Source organism: Urocampus carinirostris, chromosome 20 (genome assembly GCF_059441175.1).
Source record: "Urocampus carinirostris isolate Australia breed hairy pipefish chromosome 20, RoL_Ucar_1.0, whole genome shotgun sequence".
Classification (NCBI taxonomy): domain Eukaryota; kingdom Metazoa; phylum Chordata; class Actinopteri; order Syngnathiformes; family Syngnathidae; genus Urocampus; species Urocampus carinirostris.
The window spans coordinates 21,448,526-21,463,950 of record NC_142368.1 but is presented as its reverse complement, the minus strand read 5'-3'; the positions used below and the strand labels follow the sequence as shown (position 1 = coordinate 21,463,950).

Genomic DNA, 15,425 nt, shown 5'->3' with positions numbered 1-15,425 from the left:
AGTTAGTGCCGTCAAAAGGTCAGCAGAACATTGACTGGAAGTGACTTTTCGTACTTTTATTGCTACGTCAAAAAAAGTTTCTATTATGACACCAACACTTGTTTTTAATCCTAATTTATCCATTCACTGAAAGGGGAAGTACGTGGTCTGTTAGCATTCGAGCTAGCACCTGCTAATAACTGTCGACCAGTTGTCGTTTATTAGAAATCATTCATTCCCAATCCTTTGATGTAAAAACCATTATCCCCCAATGTTTTTTAAAAATATGTGCGCTTCACATGAAAAAGTGTAAGTGACTTATTTTTATTTCTCAACTACAAACATGAAGGCTCCTGCTAACATCAAGTGTTATCGACATTGAATAAACACTTCATTTTTATTGTTCCGAACACCGAATAACTATGCCTGAATACAAAACTTTTTCATATCAATAGTAAATCACTAACTGAAGATATAGGTGCTAATATGCATCTTAAAAACAAGTAATTGCAACTGAATTGTATGAATTGAACATTACTGTACTTGTTTGAATTAAAATAGCCTCTAAACCTGGGGTCTCCAATGTGGGGCCCGAGGTGCCCTCTGAGGACAGCTGAGGTGCCTGCGGACCTGTTCTGAAAACAGTTCACCAATGCTGGGTCATTGTGATTTTCTAGTCAAATTATTTTTTTAGTGGTCAACATTGTCAGTTCACCCCCTACTTCCTACTTCACTCTCGTTTTCTATTTTTGCTTTCTTGCTCTCTTTTTCTCGTGTTTTCTTTTTCTTTTATTTTCTTCTCTTGTCTTCCCTTTTTCATTTATTTCTCTATCTCTTAATTTTCTCCATTTATTTTACCCTTTTCTCTCTCTCTCATTCTCCCCTTTCTCCCTTTCTTTTTCTCTTCTGTCTTAATCTCTTTCTGTCTTCCTTTATTTTTCTCTCTCTTTCTCTTTTCTGTGCTCTTTCTCTTTTCTTTCTACTTCCAATAATTATTCTGGTAACACCATAGTAACAACATAGTAAGTAGTGCAAGATAAGTGATTTTAGAAATGCCTATCAAACTAGGTGCCCTTCGTGCTAATAAGTAGCACAAAAAAAAGGAACTCAGCTTGAAAAAGGCTGGAGAGCCCTGTTCTAAACAGTGCATGACCCGTAATCGAAATATATGTAAATATAATAAAAATGTTTTCTTTTTTTTTTCAGAATTAACGTTCTTTCTCGTTTGAATGTAACATTTTTGGCTCTTTTTTTTTCTTTCAAAACCGCTGAATCTTCACATCATATTATGAATATTATTTACACAATTAGTACGTAACTGTGCTGATGGACACTGAGGCACGTAATCTTCTTGACTCGTGGCAGAGGGCGATAGTGAGATCAAGGATTCTTATTTAACGCACACCTTAGCCCCAAACCCATAGATTTAATGATGGCCTTTTTTAAATAATCTTTTACTTATTTATTGGTGTTTTTATTAAGGAGCTGCACGTAGACTTCATTTATTGGTTAAGGTAAGACAATGCAACATTTACTCTATGGTACAGTTCATATCAGGGGTCTCCGACATGGTACCCCTTAAGGACAGTTGAGGTACTCGCGGACATGTTCTGAAAATAGCTCACCAAAGCTAAGTCGTTAACTCGCTACTAAAATGATTTTATTGGTTGACTGAGTCTGTTAAACCTTGGTTTTAACAATTAACCCCGTAATAACATAGTAAAACCATAGTAATAACATGATGAGTTGTTATTTTAGAAACACAAATAGAAAAATTCCAGTTTGTTGGATTCATGGACAAAAAATGAAAAAAAAAGTGTTAAAGTATTGAAAATTATTTTTAAGAAATGAATTAAGATAGTACAATGGGAATTTATTTGCGTATTAAACAAATATCATGTTTTTATTGATTTGTTTTACAGGAAATACAACCAACTAAATTCGAATTCATGGGTTTTATAAAGCGAAGAGCAAAAAATTTGCAGTTTTTTTCCGCTAGCCATCTTGCTAGTTTTTTTAGCTTTGTCGCTAACTAGCTTCCTACCTTTATAGCTATTAAGCAAGCTTTTTTCTTTTTTTTTTTGCATGGTATCTAGCTAACATTTGACCTTGTTTGATAGCTATCGAGCTGAATTTTTCCTTCTTTTTAATGAGCTATCTAGCTTGGTTTTTAGGTTTTTATCTGGTTATTTGGACGGCTTTTTACTAGCTATCTAGCTCCCTTTTGTTTTGTCTTTTATACCTGTGGTTCACCTTTCTAGATAACTATCAAGCTAACTTCATAGTTATCTAGCAAGCCATCTAGCTAAGTTGCTATATTTGAAATTCATATCAAACTGGGTGCCCTTTACGCTAATCAAAGCGGCGCTGCCACAAGCGGCTGCCTTTTCCAGCAGCTGCCCTATTGTTTTATTGTCTGCTCCTATCTTCGGTGTTTTTTTCTTCCCGTTTTGACAACTACACTATGGATTACTTCTATCCTATGGACATGGGTTTTAACGCACAAGAAATGCGTGTATTCAAGGAATTTCAACTCCTTGCCCTGAAAAATTCTCGTGCCGGCGTGATGAAGGGGCCTATCGTGGAGGAAAAGCCGGAGCTAGCGAAGCGGCTAGCGGCGTTATAAGTCTTCGGTACCATCCGTAATCATGGTAAATGCGAACTCACGACCAAATAAGATCATCGAGTGCTGGTGGAAAACATCGAAGCGCACAGGGAGCGCAGTTGCTGTGTTTTGCGGAAACGTGGCTCACGTTTAGCATTCCGGACGCTAACGTGTAGCCACCCGGAGCTACCTGGAGCAATCCGGCTTCAACGCCGCTAAACAGAGACACGAAAGCCGGGGGGAATCGGAGAGGAGGCGGACTTGCTAACACGAGGTGGTGTATCCCTGTATTTTCACAAAGAAAAATTTTCCATCTGCCGCAGGGATGTCGAATTTTTGGACTGGCATGACGTCATCCACTTCGCTACAAGCACCCCTAGGGCATCATGTTCATCTGTTATTAAACAACGGGGTAGACTGCTGGAAGTGTGAATTTCCCTACGGGGATGAATAAAGTATCTATCTATCTATCTATCTATCTATCTATCCATCTATCTATCTATCTATCTAATTATGAACAAAAAGCGGGAGACCCCTGTTTTATTTATATATTGCTTTCTTGCTATTAAATGAAACAAGATGTCGGTGCTGAGTCGGTCTCAACGGACAGAAATATTAGTGCATGTTACTGCTTCTAAAAATGTATATATTTTTTTTAATTCAGGCCACTCTTTTCAGGTACCTTGTTAGCATTTTAGCTCGCTTTGACCACATAAAAACAACATCTCTTCGAAATGAAAAAAATATATATAGTTATCTCTTTTTTTCCTCTCTCGGTTAGCATTTTTGCTTGCTCCAATTTACTTGATGACACGACGCCGAACTTTGGACTATCTCCTATTAATACCACGAAATCCGACACAATTTCCCTTTTTCCTGCCTGAGTCAGGCTTTCGACACAAGGCTAATGCGCTAAGAGAACATTCTTGATGTGAAAGTTGAACCATGTTCCAGTCTTTCCTCGGTTTTCGATCGACTTGCATCATCAATGTTCTCACAGAATGACTAAGCATGAGTGTTTGTCCTTTGACCTATTAGACACGTGCTAGCTTCTCAATGTTTGATAGCAAGAGGAAGACAAAAGTTTGGGAAACAGGTTTACAGGAATTATTGGAGTGCGATTGTGTTAGTTTGTTGGGAGCAAATGTGTTATTTTGAAAACCAAAAGTAAAAAACCATGAAGATTATTTGTTTGGAAACGTTAATTGGACATTTTGTATTATTTAGCACTTTCTTGTCCATAGGTGTCAAACCTGAGACCTAGAGCTTTAATTCGGCCTGTGAAGCAACAGTGGGCGAAGCACAAGAGAAAAATACGTCCACTGGACGTTGCCAAAGCAAGGCGCGACTTGCAGAGATACTGCAGCTGTATCGCTTGCTCTTTTGTTCTCTCTTTCTTTCCCTTTATATCTCTTGTTTTATTTCTTTTTTTCTGTCCCTGTCTCCCTCTCTCTGATTTTCTCTCTTGCTGATAATTCTTTCTCTTTTTTACTCTCTCTCTTCCCTTTTTTCTCTTTTCTTCTCTTTCTCTCTTCCTCTCTCTCTTTCTCTCTCAGCCTCACTCTCTTTCTCTAATTTTCTCTTCTGCTTCTATTCTATCTCTCCTTTTATTATTGTTCCACTTATCTTTTTCTGTTTCTCTCTCTCTTTGTTTTTCTCTTTATTTCCCCCTCTCTTTTTCCCTCTCTCCTTTCTCTCTTCTCTTTGTCTCTCTTCCTCTTTCTTTTTCTATCTTTTTTATCTCTCTCTTGTTCTTATTTTCTCTCTTTCTCATTCTTTCTGTCTCTCTCACTTTAATTCTTTCTTTTTATTTCTATCCTTTCTCTTTCCCTCGCTTTGTTTTTTATTCCAGCTCTCTTTTTATTTGTCTCTATGTCTTTCTTTTTCTCTCTTCCTTCTAATCCATTAGCCCCACCCGCATGAAAGGTTTTGTCCAACCATGTGGCCCCTGAACTCAAATTAGTTTGACATATCTGGTTCTGGTGGTTGAAAAATAACCCAATTCATTTGAAAACAACAATATTGATTTTAATAACAAACACAAATATTTGTACTACAATAGTTGTTGTTCGGGAAGACTTTTAAATTTATTGGTACTGGCCTGACTCGGTTTAGACAAAAGGCTAGTGTGAAGAAGAAAGGGTTTTGTTTTTGTCATAGCCCCCCCTCCTAGTATGAAAGTGTACTCTCAGCCAATTTTATAGCGCATTTGTGAAACTGGACAGTCTTGTTCTGTACCTTACATTGCCCAGAATATTCTGTTTATGATGAATACAAATCTTAGTGGAACTGCTCAACTCCAGTGCTTGTTTAGCTGTCACAAACCTTGTGTTAAATAGACACAGTCAAATTTGACCACTAGATGTCGCTGTATTGTGTAGGGCAAGTGCTAAGAGCACAAGGGAGAATTTAAATTAGGGACACCGAAAGTGACTAATCCGATTTTTCTTCTCGTTTTTTTTTTTTATCACAGGACTTTTTTTTTTTTTTTTTTTGGTCCGCTTGTGCTGAAAGGCTCAAGAATACAAACCACGGACACTCAGTGACTAAAACGCACCAACTTATTTTTTATTTCGTTGCCCAGCCTTTCGGAGTTTTTTTGGGTAGCCGTAGCAGCAATATGACAGTCATACTGTCACCGGCTGGGAGGGCGGTTGTGGCTCAGGAGGTAGAACGCTCGTCTTGGGATCAAGAGATCGCAGTTCGAATCCCGGCTCCCCCATGTTGAAGTGTCCTTGGGTAAGACACTGAACCCCTAATACCCCCAATAAACAGGTTAGCGCCTGACATGGCTGCACGGCCGCTATTGGGAAATGTGAAGCACACTGTAAAGCGTTTTGGGAAGTCTTGACTTGAAAAGCGCTATATAAATGCAGATCATTTCATTTCATATCAGCTCCCTTGCTGTGAGCCTTGTGTTATGTAAAATAATACAAGGTTCTCTACCGATGAGTTTAAAAAAAAACGAGTGTGTATACCGAATGATAGTTCCTGTATTTTTGATAATTATTCAAATCGGTGTATTTTTCACGATTTTTTTTAATCACTAGGAAGTGCTAATTAAGTGTTGGGAATTAATATAAAAATGTACCGTTTACCAAATTGTTCGAAATAGTTATCTGACTCCCTTAACCAAACACAACCTACATTCACCCAACAATTTACGCGCGCCTGTTCCTAGACGGAAAAGATGAACAGGAAAGCAGACGTTTCCACAGAGAGTTAATCTCATCAACAATTTATCTAAGTGTACTCCATCGAAAACAGCCGAATCAGTGTCGTTGGCGTCTGTGGGAAGCCTTTTTCTCAAGTCCTTTAGCTCTCTCTTATTGGCCATCTTCTCCCCGCATAATGGCTTGCCGACTCCTCCCATGGGCGTGCCAAGGAAGCCCCCCTGTGCTTCACCATCTCTTCGAAGAGCGTCGCGATGTCTGGAATACTCAAAACAACACCGAGCGTTTCTACGTCATGGGGGCGTATCTGCGTCTGGATGTGCTGATTATCTTATCAGCCTTATGTCCCGTTCCCGCCGTTCCTGTAAATGACATTTTCCACCAGGGTGCCCTGACATCGCACCACAGCCCAGCCAGTGAATATCTTTTGCAATAAATATAATTTGTATTCGATCATATAAAATCCTTTATAGTCAAATGTATAAAATCCTTCATAAGTCACTTTAAACAAAGACGGGGAGGAAGAAAAGTCATTCCTCTCCAGTTATTACTTTGAACCAATTCAGTTTACTCTAAATCTGAAGTTGCGTTCCCCAAACGCAATGCTATAACCAGCTACCGTACTCCCCCTTTTTTTTTACTTATATATGTAAATTGGAATATGACAAAACAACCATGTCACAAGTTTCTGTGGTTTGTCATTCAACATTTTATTAACCAAAGATAAAAGACAAAAACATGCTGGTCTCTGACCTGCAACATGTTAAGTATTTTGGCTCAAAGCTCAAACGGTCACAAACACATTTGTACAAAAGTGGTATAAAACAAAACATTTGTGTAGCTTCGGCACACACACCATTCGTGAGGTGCCACCCTTGAAGTAACGCACGAGCATTAAACCGTACTATTAGAAATGTAGCCACGGCGGACACAAAAAACACAAAATGAACAGACAGTTAGCCTTTAGCCTGGACGCTAGCATATTGAAAGTGTCGAGTTTTACGGCGTCGGAATCATTTTGACTCGCTTGTAAAGTCCTGAGTGGTTACAACCAACATTTAGCAGCTTTTTTTGGGGGGCGTAGCAGACGCGATTGACAGCGGACTGTCGTTTCTTTAAATAAATAAATTAATCTCAGCTTCTTTGTGCATCGCTGAGGAGGAAGTAGTAGTAGTACTGTCACGGTGCCATCTAGTGGGCGTGGCAAAAGAAAGTGCTTCGCTTTGAGTCGGACGATTCAAAGTTTGTGATGGAGATGACGTCGTTCGATCAGCAGCTCGGGATTGCGAGGTTCGGGACTCATCCGCTTGAATCTCCTCTTCACATAGAAACCGAACACTGGACCTGGTCCAGGCCCAGCAGTCCGGAGGCGTCCATTTCCGGCCCGGTTGCGAAGATGGACCCGGCGGCATCGTGGATGGTGAAAAGAGATGTTTGAGCATTTGGGCTTTCCTGGAAGTGACGTGCGAAGAGGTCCACCGTTTCCTGGTCGGGCGTGCACCCGTTGTGGGTTCGAACGATGCAGGTAGGCCGGTGCTGGTTGAGCATGTAGGAAAGGTGTTGCTTCTGTTGGTTCAGGGCCTTTATCTGAGCCTTGAGGTTGATGTTGACCGTCTCCAGTTTTTCCGACTCCTGAGGGCGCAAAAAGGGACGGCAAATGGTCAGGTCGAGCTGTACCGTCACAGCGATTTTCAAAATCAGGTGTTTGCGTCAAGCTAGCAGTCATGTATTTTGAACGCAATACGTGTGTATTCTTTATCCTCTGCACAAAATGCCTACAATTACACAGGGTGTGTACGGGTGCTTGAAATCCTTGAATTTTAATGTTGAGTTTTCAAGGTTTGATAAGTGCTTGAAGTTTAGATGAAGTGCTTGTCAATGCTTGAACTTGTTGCCATGTTTCATAGGTTAGGTGATGGGTGGGGCTAGAGTTACAAACTAAGGTTGAGGCTTATTGTTAGGGTATTGAACTGAATTTAGGGTCTGAAATAGAAGCTAGTGTTGCAGCTAGAGTTAGGTGTAGGTTTATGGATAGGAACAAGAGTTTGAATTCTATATTAGGGTTCAAAACGGAATGTAGGGTTCCAAATTTGTTTAGCCCTAGGATTACAGTTTGAAACAGGGCTAGGGTTACAGCTAGTTATATGTGTGGGGCTAGGGTTAGGAGCTCGGGTTTTGGCTGTTAATTAGGGTTTTTTAGGGTCCCGAAATAAGGTTTAGAGTTTGAAAGTAAGGTTTAGGCTCCCTTTCTTTTGATCTGCACTTTTTTTTGTTTAATGGTACTGGTAAAATTGGCAGGTTTTTTTTATCTTGCATTGTGTTTCGCATTCTGATTGGCTACATAGTTGTCCTGCCCCTTTTCTGTATGCGTCACCCTATCTATCCTGTAAATCTTTTTAGCTTGGCGGTCATAATGGTAGAAATAAAACTATCACGGGGGCCAAACTAGTAGATTTAAGAGAGAAAGAAAACCAGAGAGAGTACAAGAGAAAGAAAGAAGACCGAAAGAAAATAAGAAAGAGAAAGAAACTAAAAAAGAAAGAGAACAAGAAGAAAGGGACAACAAAGAACGTGAGATAAGACAGAGTGCTAAAGAAAGGGGGAAAACACAGAATAAAAAGAGCGAGACAGAGAAAGAGAGAAAACAAAAGAGAAAAAATGAAAGGATGAGAGACAAAAAAGAAAGAGGGGATCTCATGAAATGGGGAAAGAAAGGGAAAAGAAGACACAAAAAAGGTAGAGAAGGAGATGGAAAGAGAGTGAGAAAATGAAATAAAGAAAGAGAGAGAGAGAAATGAATAAAGAAAGAACGAAAGAAAGAAAGAAAGAGAGCAGTTAATACAGCTCCGGTTGCTTGGCGGGTGGTGCCTGGCTTTGTCAACATCAAGTGGACATGCTTCAAACTGCTGCAGATTTTTCTCTTGTGCTTATCTGAGCGATATCTCGCGGGCCGAATTAAAAACCTTCACGAGCTTGATCTTGCCCGCAGGCTGTATGTTTGACACCTGGGCTCTGGACTGACAAAAGCACCAAAGGGCAGAGGAATATGCTTATATCCACAAAATTCTTCACATGTTAAAGGAAGATAAATACATTTTTACGCCACATTCTCCTTTCTCAATATCATCCATATGATGGCGACAAAACGTAAAAGAGTATTCACCATAGTGCAATAAAGCAGCAAGGTTGTTTTTAGAAATATCATTCGTAAAAAACAACCAAACTACAAAGAGCAATACTTTTATTTGTTAAACAAACACTTGAGCTTGTAAATAGGGTTTATTTTGGGGGTTTCAATGAATAAAGGACAGCCCTCTGGTGCCCAAGGTCAAAAGAAACTTTAAAGGGACACTGTATAGTATTTGACCACTGAATGTCACTGTATTGTGTAGTGCAACTGAGAGTGCTACAAAGCACAAGGAGGAATACAAACTATGGAGAGTCTAGCAACCAGATTTCACCATTTTACTTCGGATTTTTTGCTCAGAGATTCTGATATTTTTGCATACCCGTAACAGCAATAACTGTACTATTTTCCCTTATCAGGAAGCACCAGATTGCTATTTTTATAACTATTACTCAAGAGGAAGTATGTCTTAACTATGTTAGTTACTTTAAAGGTGATGTTTGACCTGCCACTGCGAAAGAATGAAAATCTCGTTTTGTAAACAGATTTTTAAAAATTTAAATATTATTTTTACTTATTTTAATAGAAAAAACACTCATGTAATGTTGTTTTGAAAATGTTGAAATATAATATTGCTAATTGGAATTTGACCATTTTTGAGATCCTAATTCAAAAAATTAGTACAAAATAGTTTAAAAGAGGCTCAGCTAGCAAATATTTTTGCCTGTTTATTAGTATCATGTTTTCTTATTTTACCAGAAATGTACAAATTTATGTTCCAGTACCAAAGCCACAAAAAACATTATTTGAGACTCTGATGACAACAGTTTATTGGTTAAGGGGACACTGTAACATTTGACCACTATATGACACTGTATTGTAAGTTTATATGATGGTTAAAGCTTTTTTTTTTTGCTTATTATTCTCATCAATAGTTTTTTTAACGTATTAAGTTTTTATACCACTAGGAGGCGCAATATAATATGCAATATCTCTTTAACATCTACTACAACAGTATTTTTCTTATTTTCCTCGAAAAAGAAGCAAAGATGAAGTTAAAAAAAATCAACTGGCAAATTATTTGCTTGTTTTGAAGCATCATCATAGTAAACCTAGAACTATCTATTATAAATATAGTAAAATATACAAAAACGTAAGATTATAACAATGTCCAAAATGATTTACCCATACTCCCTGAATAAAAGTCGCGACAACAAAAATTCCAATTTGAGACTTTGATGAGAACAGCTTAATTGATAAAAAAATTATACTAGTGTTGTAGTTCTTTTTAAATTTGATTTTGGACGAGAGATAGGCCTCAAGATCTTTTCCATGGAAAAAGCTGAGAAACAGTTTTGAGACAAAAAAACATTCCATAACAAAACACTGAATTAATTTGAATCCTTTTTTCCATGTTGAAGAAGTTCTTCCCAATACAGAACTACTGAGATATGTAAATCGCCCGGTGGTGTTAGGCTGACGCGCTAAATTTTACCTGAAGTGTCTGGGGATCAGTATTGTTATAAAGTGATCTGAAGCAATGATGTTGGAAAAGGTCTGCAAGTTAACTCAAACAAACATCTTTATTCTACTTGACTTCCGTTAAATGCCGATTACAAAAGAAACGCGGGCCAAAAGGGTACAGCACGTGGTGCAGCTTAGCGTAGCCTAGCAGCCAATGAGCGGCACCCCATGGACTCAACAAAATGAACATTCAATGATTATGATAATAGCATTTCGGCTCCTACACTTCAGTTATTAGAAACAAATTGAAGTAAAGACCTACCAGCATCAAATATTCCGTCCTGTCCTTCTTCTTCTTGCGGCATTTGGCAGCAGCTGCCTTGTTGTTCTCTCGCCTTCTTTTCCTCCTGTCCGACTCAGAGAGCGACATCTGTTTCCATGACAACAACAAAAAGTCACAATTACTTCAATGAAGGGAATTGTATATTCGACAATAGGGCTGCATCTAATGACTAATCACCGTTTAGTCTAATAACTCATTTATTTTCTTATCTTTAAAATAAACTTGATTTAATTACGTGGCGACACATTTTCCTTTGTTGTACAATGCAAAATACATTTTTTTTTATTTAACATACCGCGATTCGGTACAAAAATTAGAAGGATAGAGTGTATTTATTGCCACCTAGTGGTACAAAAAAAAAAAATCATTCAGTAACAAAAAAAAAACCACAACACTGAATTAAGCAAAACACATGAAATATCATACCAGTATTGATTTGTATATATAAAAAATTAATATGTAAAAATCATAGCACAATGTATTTCTTTTACACAGGAATCCCTTCCTAAAAGTTGCTGCCGTGTTTGTCCGGCAACTTTGCTACTCCACTGTTCTCTTGGCACTGGTTTTCATCCACATTAAACAATACAGTGCCATCTAGTGGTTGAATATAAAACACTTAAGCTATAAATAAAAATGCACCCTAACCTTAATAAAACTAACCCTAAAACCAATTAAGCACAGTCCTCGGTCAGTAGAGATGGTAAAAAACACCAATGATTTAAATAAATGGGCATTTATACATGAATGGTTAAGTGTGAAGCACATTGTAAAGCGCTCTTAGAGGTCTTCAGTGACTTGAATAGTGCGATATAAATGCAGACCATTTACCATTTAGCGACATACATCTATAAAAACAGGCAAAAATGTAATAATCTAAAATCGAGTAAATATTTTTTATCCCTATAAACCAAGAACAGGCTCATTATCAGCAGAAGAACTTTAAATAAAATGAATATGTGCACGTTGTGAAATACATCAACTACAAAGTCTCCAAGAAACAGTTTGAAAATCAGGTGGTTTTAACAACTGATGATGTTCTTTGGACTTTATGCATTTCATTTTAAATATGTTTCTGAGGCACAGACAGGCATAACGCTTAAGCTCTCTTTTATTTTGAAAAATATGCATATAAATTATATAGTATGTGTCGTCAATATCGTTTTGGCTTGAACATTAGTTTAGTTTTACTGTGGCGAGTCAGTCTTCATTTGGTTCAACCTTCTGACGTGCTTTCTATTTAAATGTTCGGGCATCACTGGGGTACTGCCATGATACACAAAGTCTGCTTTGCAAACTTTTGCAAGAAGTCCTATTTTGGTACGTGTACTTGATGTTGATGGGGAATTTCTGTATGTTACCTTTCATTGTGCATGAGCGACTCTTAGCAGACATAATAATATTAGATGCCGCACTCGGTGGGAAAAATAGGTCTGGCGACAATATAATTAATTGTCAACTATTTTGAGTCTCCGTAGTTTGTATTCTTCCTTGAGTTTTGGTCACTCGTTTTTCAGTCGCACTACGTCAAATATCTCACAGTGTCCCTTTAAGTCAATATATCAGCGCATATTGTCGGCAACGACAATTAATTGTTGCAGCCCAATTCTAAAGTGACTCAGTCCTTACCCGTGGCCTTCCCCCGAGATCCGAGCAAGAACTGGCGCCATCCGAGCTGTGGTCGGCACGGCCGGCTCGGCCCGGATCCCCCATCAAGTGACTCAAGTCGTCCAGGGACAGCGAGCCGGGCGGAGACAGACGAGGGACAGGTGACGGGTGAGGGACCGGGGACAGTCGAGGGACAGGGGACGAACAGCTGACGTCTGCCAGCGTCGGCCGAGAGTTCTGCAGCATGCCCTGCAGAAAATAAAAGGTCAAATTTAGTCAGATATCTTGGATATTTGTACCATAAACGTTTGGAAACCCTCCCAAAAAATTGACGATGCCGCGTCAAGTGCTCAAGAGCTCCCCCTGGTAATTAGTGAATGGATCCTTGAATGAACATAGTTTTAATAGAATAGAATATACCTTTATTGTCATTGTTACAAAATGGGTTGAACATATCGTGACAACGAAATTGGACGTGGCACTCCAGTGTCACATTTAACAGTGAGGATAAAAGAAAACAAAGAAGGTATCTAACTTTTAAAGCAGGGGTCTCTCACTTGATTTTCTTGGGGTCTGTCTGAGCGGTGTAGGTTTTCCACCCCAAAGCAGCCCAGATTTTAAAAAATGCCAATGTTTTCAAAAATCTTTAAAAAATAATTTCTTTACAAATTCTAAAACAATATTGAGAATCAATACGAAAATCAATCAAAAGGCTATATGTTTGAGTCAAAACATTGAATTATTATCATTCAGATTTTAATGCATATCTTAAGTCTTCTTGTTCATGCATTTTTGATTATTATTTAAATCCATATTTGTATTTAAAATAAATTAATAACGTTTTTTTCCCACTTCTAGGCACTAAATAATACACCTTGCCCCTTGAGTAAATAGGGAAAATAATACAATAGCAGCAACACTTTCTGCCTTATCAACAAAATTAGCTCATTTTAAGTATTATTCCAGTTTTTTTCTTACCACTAAAAAAATAACACACTGTCCATTTAAGTTCAAAACTGTACAATCTCTCAGAGTTTTCTTGCGCTCGATACATTGAAATTGTATTTATTCATTTTGTGTTATATTTTTTTCTATTCAAGCAGGTTTTTCAACCGAAATGAAACCTGTTTGGTTATATGCGAAGACTTGATTTTCAGGGTTGTAAACCGAATTGAATTGTCTTTATTGTCATTGATAACAAAGTAGTAAGCATTGTGTATGCAACAAGTTTAGACATGGCACTCCAGGGTAAACACGTAAAAAAAAGACTTTAATGGGAATAAAAGACTCAGGATGAAAAGGCATAATTATGTAACTTATACAACTTATACTAAAAGTGGAATGTCTGTGAAGTCAAAACAATAGTGCAACGGTTGTTAAACTTGTTTAGTGATTGAACATAACATATAGAATGAAAACGAATTTAAGTAAGTTAAAGTACATGTACGTCAAAGGAGTTCGAGTGGGGAAAAGTACACCATTATCTCTTGTTCCCTCGGTTATTACTTAATAATACATTATCATCGCGCGCATATACTTTAAAAACATTTTAAACACTGGGGAAAAATAAAGAAAAACGGATAAATAGTATTTTGTTTCTCAATGATAATAGATTACAACCTTTCAAAACAAAACGTAAACATACTGAAGCGTAAGCAAGAAAAAGTTGGGTTAGTTTGTTATTTATTCACTTTTATACCCTTTTTCCATTTCTCAATCGCTTTTGAGAGGTAGGAGAATACCCTGAGGGTAAGTCAAAACAGCCAAAAAGCTTTAGAATACAAAACAAAAAGTGTTTTTAAAGTCTACTTACGTGTTAAGAGTGCGAGTTAGCGAGGAGACCGGAATAAGCACGCGTATGTCTGTGTGGATGAGCTTCCCAGGTTGCGTCACGCTTATATGCGCGCGCAAGGACGGGCGGGGGCGTGGCTAGATGACGTAGAAATTGCTGTGTCATGACGCAATCCAATACAAATGCGAGGCTCCCCCTTACATTTTTGTTTTTTTTCTATTGCTGAAAATGTTTACGTCATTGATTCTGCGCTTGTTGAAACGCAAAGAACAAGAAATATATTCATATTTTAAGATTGATTAAATGTGATTTTAATATTTTATATTGTAACAACATGACCACTTAACGTTTGAAACAAATACAAAAAATACCATGTATTACTAAATGTAGATGTTTTTTGGCAATTGTATTATATTACTAACACTCTTACATAAATTAAAATGTTCTTGCACAAAAACAATAATACATTTATTATAGTAATCTATAGACTTTGATGTATTTTTTTAGTATGACTGTGTATTTAACACTGTCAAAGCTTTAAATGCATTGAAGTGGATTTGAAGTTTTGACTCTAGTGTCAAAAAGAAAAGTTAGTTAGAATAAGTGAATAAACAGTTACGGTTTCAAATGAGTTAAAGTGGATGTTAAGCTTTAAATTTAGGAGTTAAAACAGCCTTTTGAGGGAGTTAATGTGACTTTAAAGCTTTGACTCAAAAAAGTATTATATGCATTAAAGTAGATTTAATGCATCAACTCAAAAGTTAAAAGAGTCAGAGAAGCTTTAAAGCTTTGTCTGAAATTTTAAATGAGTTACAATTAATTCAAAGGTTTAACTCAGAAATTAAAACACTTTTGAATGAGTAAGAGTTCAATTGACTGAAAAGTATTGCTTCAAGAGTTAAAAGATTAACGAGTTAATGTGGCTTCAAAGCTTTAACTCTAGAGTTAAAGTTTTCAATGCATTAACTCAAGAGTTAACTACAACAAAAACAGTATACGTGGTAAATGTATGGTATTAATCGTTTATTCACCAATACTTGTAGTTATTTTAAGATAAGACACAACATAAATGTGAAATAATTCATTTGACAATAATTCTGATCCAGGGAAATTCAGATATGATCCGAATGTCTTTTATAAAGGGACACTTTGTAATATTTGAGCACGAGATGTTGCTTTTTGGTGCAGTGCAATTGAAACCGAGTGTCAAAAGGCACAAGAAAAAATACAAACTACGGACACTTAAAGTGACCGAAAAGCAAAATGATTGTTCTTAATTTTTTGACCATCCTTAAATTTAAGTAAATTCTGGGGAAGTTACTAATTTATCCCTA

The 15,425-nt window shown here is 37.4% G+C and overlaps 1 protein-coding gene across 1 annotated transcript; it reads right to left on the bottom strand.

Moving 5' to 3' along the window:
- Positions 1–6,446: 6,446 nt before the first annotated feature.
- atf3 (activating transcription factor 3) lies at positions 6,447–14,190 on the bottom strand. Its single transcript, XM_088325018.1, has 4 exons — positions 14,113–14,190; positions 12,321–12,548; positions 10,671–10,778; positions 6,447–7,389 (listed from the first exon to the last, which is right to left on the bottom strand). Exons 2-4 carry the CDS (start codon positions 12,543–12,545, stop codon positions 7,078–7,080), a joined length of 645 nt encoding a protein of 214 aa, XP_088181144.1. The 5' UTR covers positions 12,546–12,548; positions 14,113–14,190; the 3' UTR covers positions 6,447–7,077.
- Positions 14,191–15,425: the final 1,235 nt, after the last annotated feature.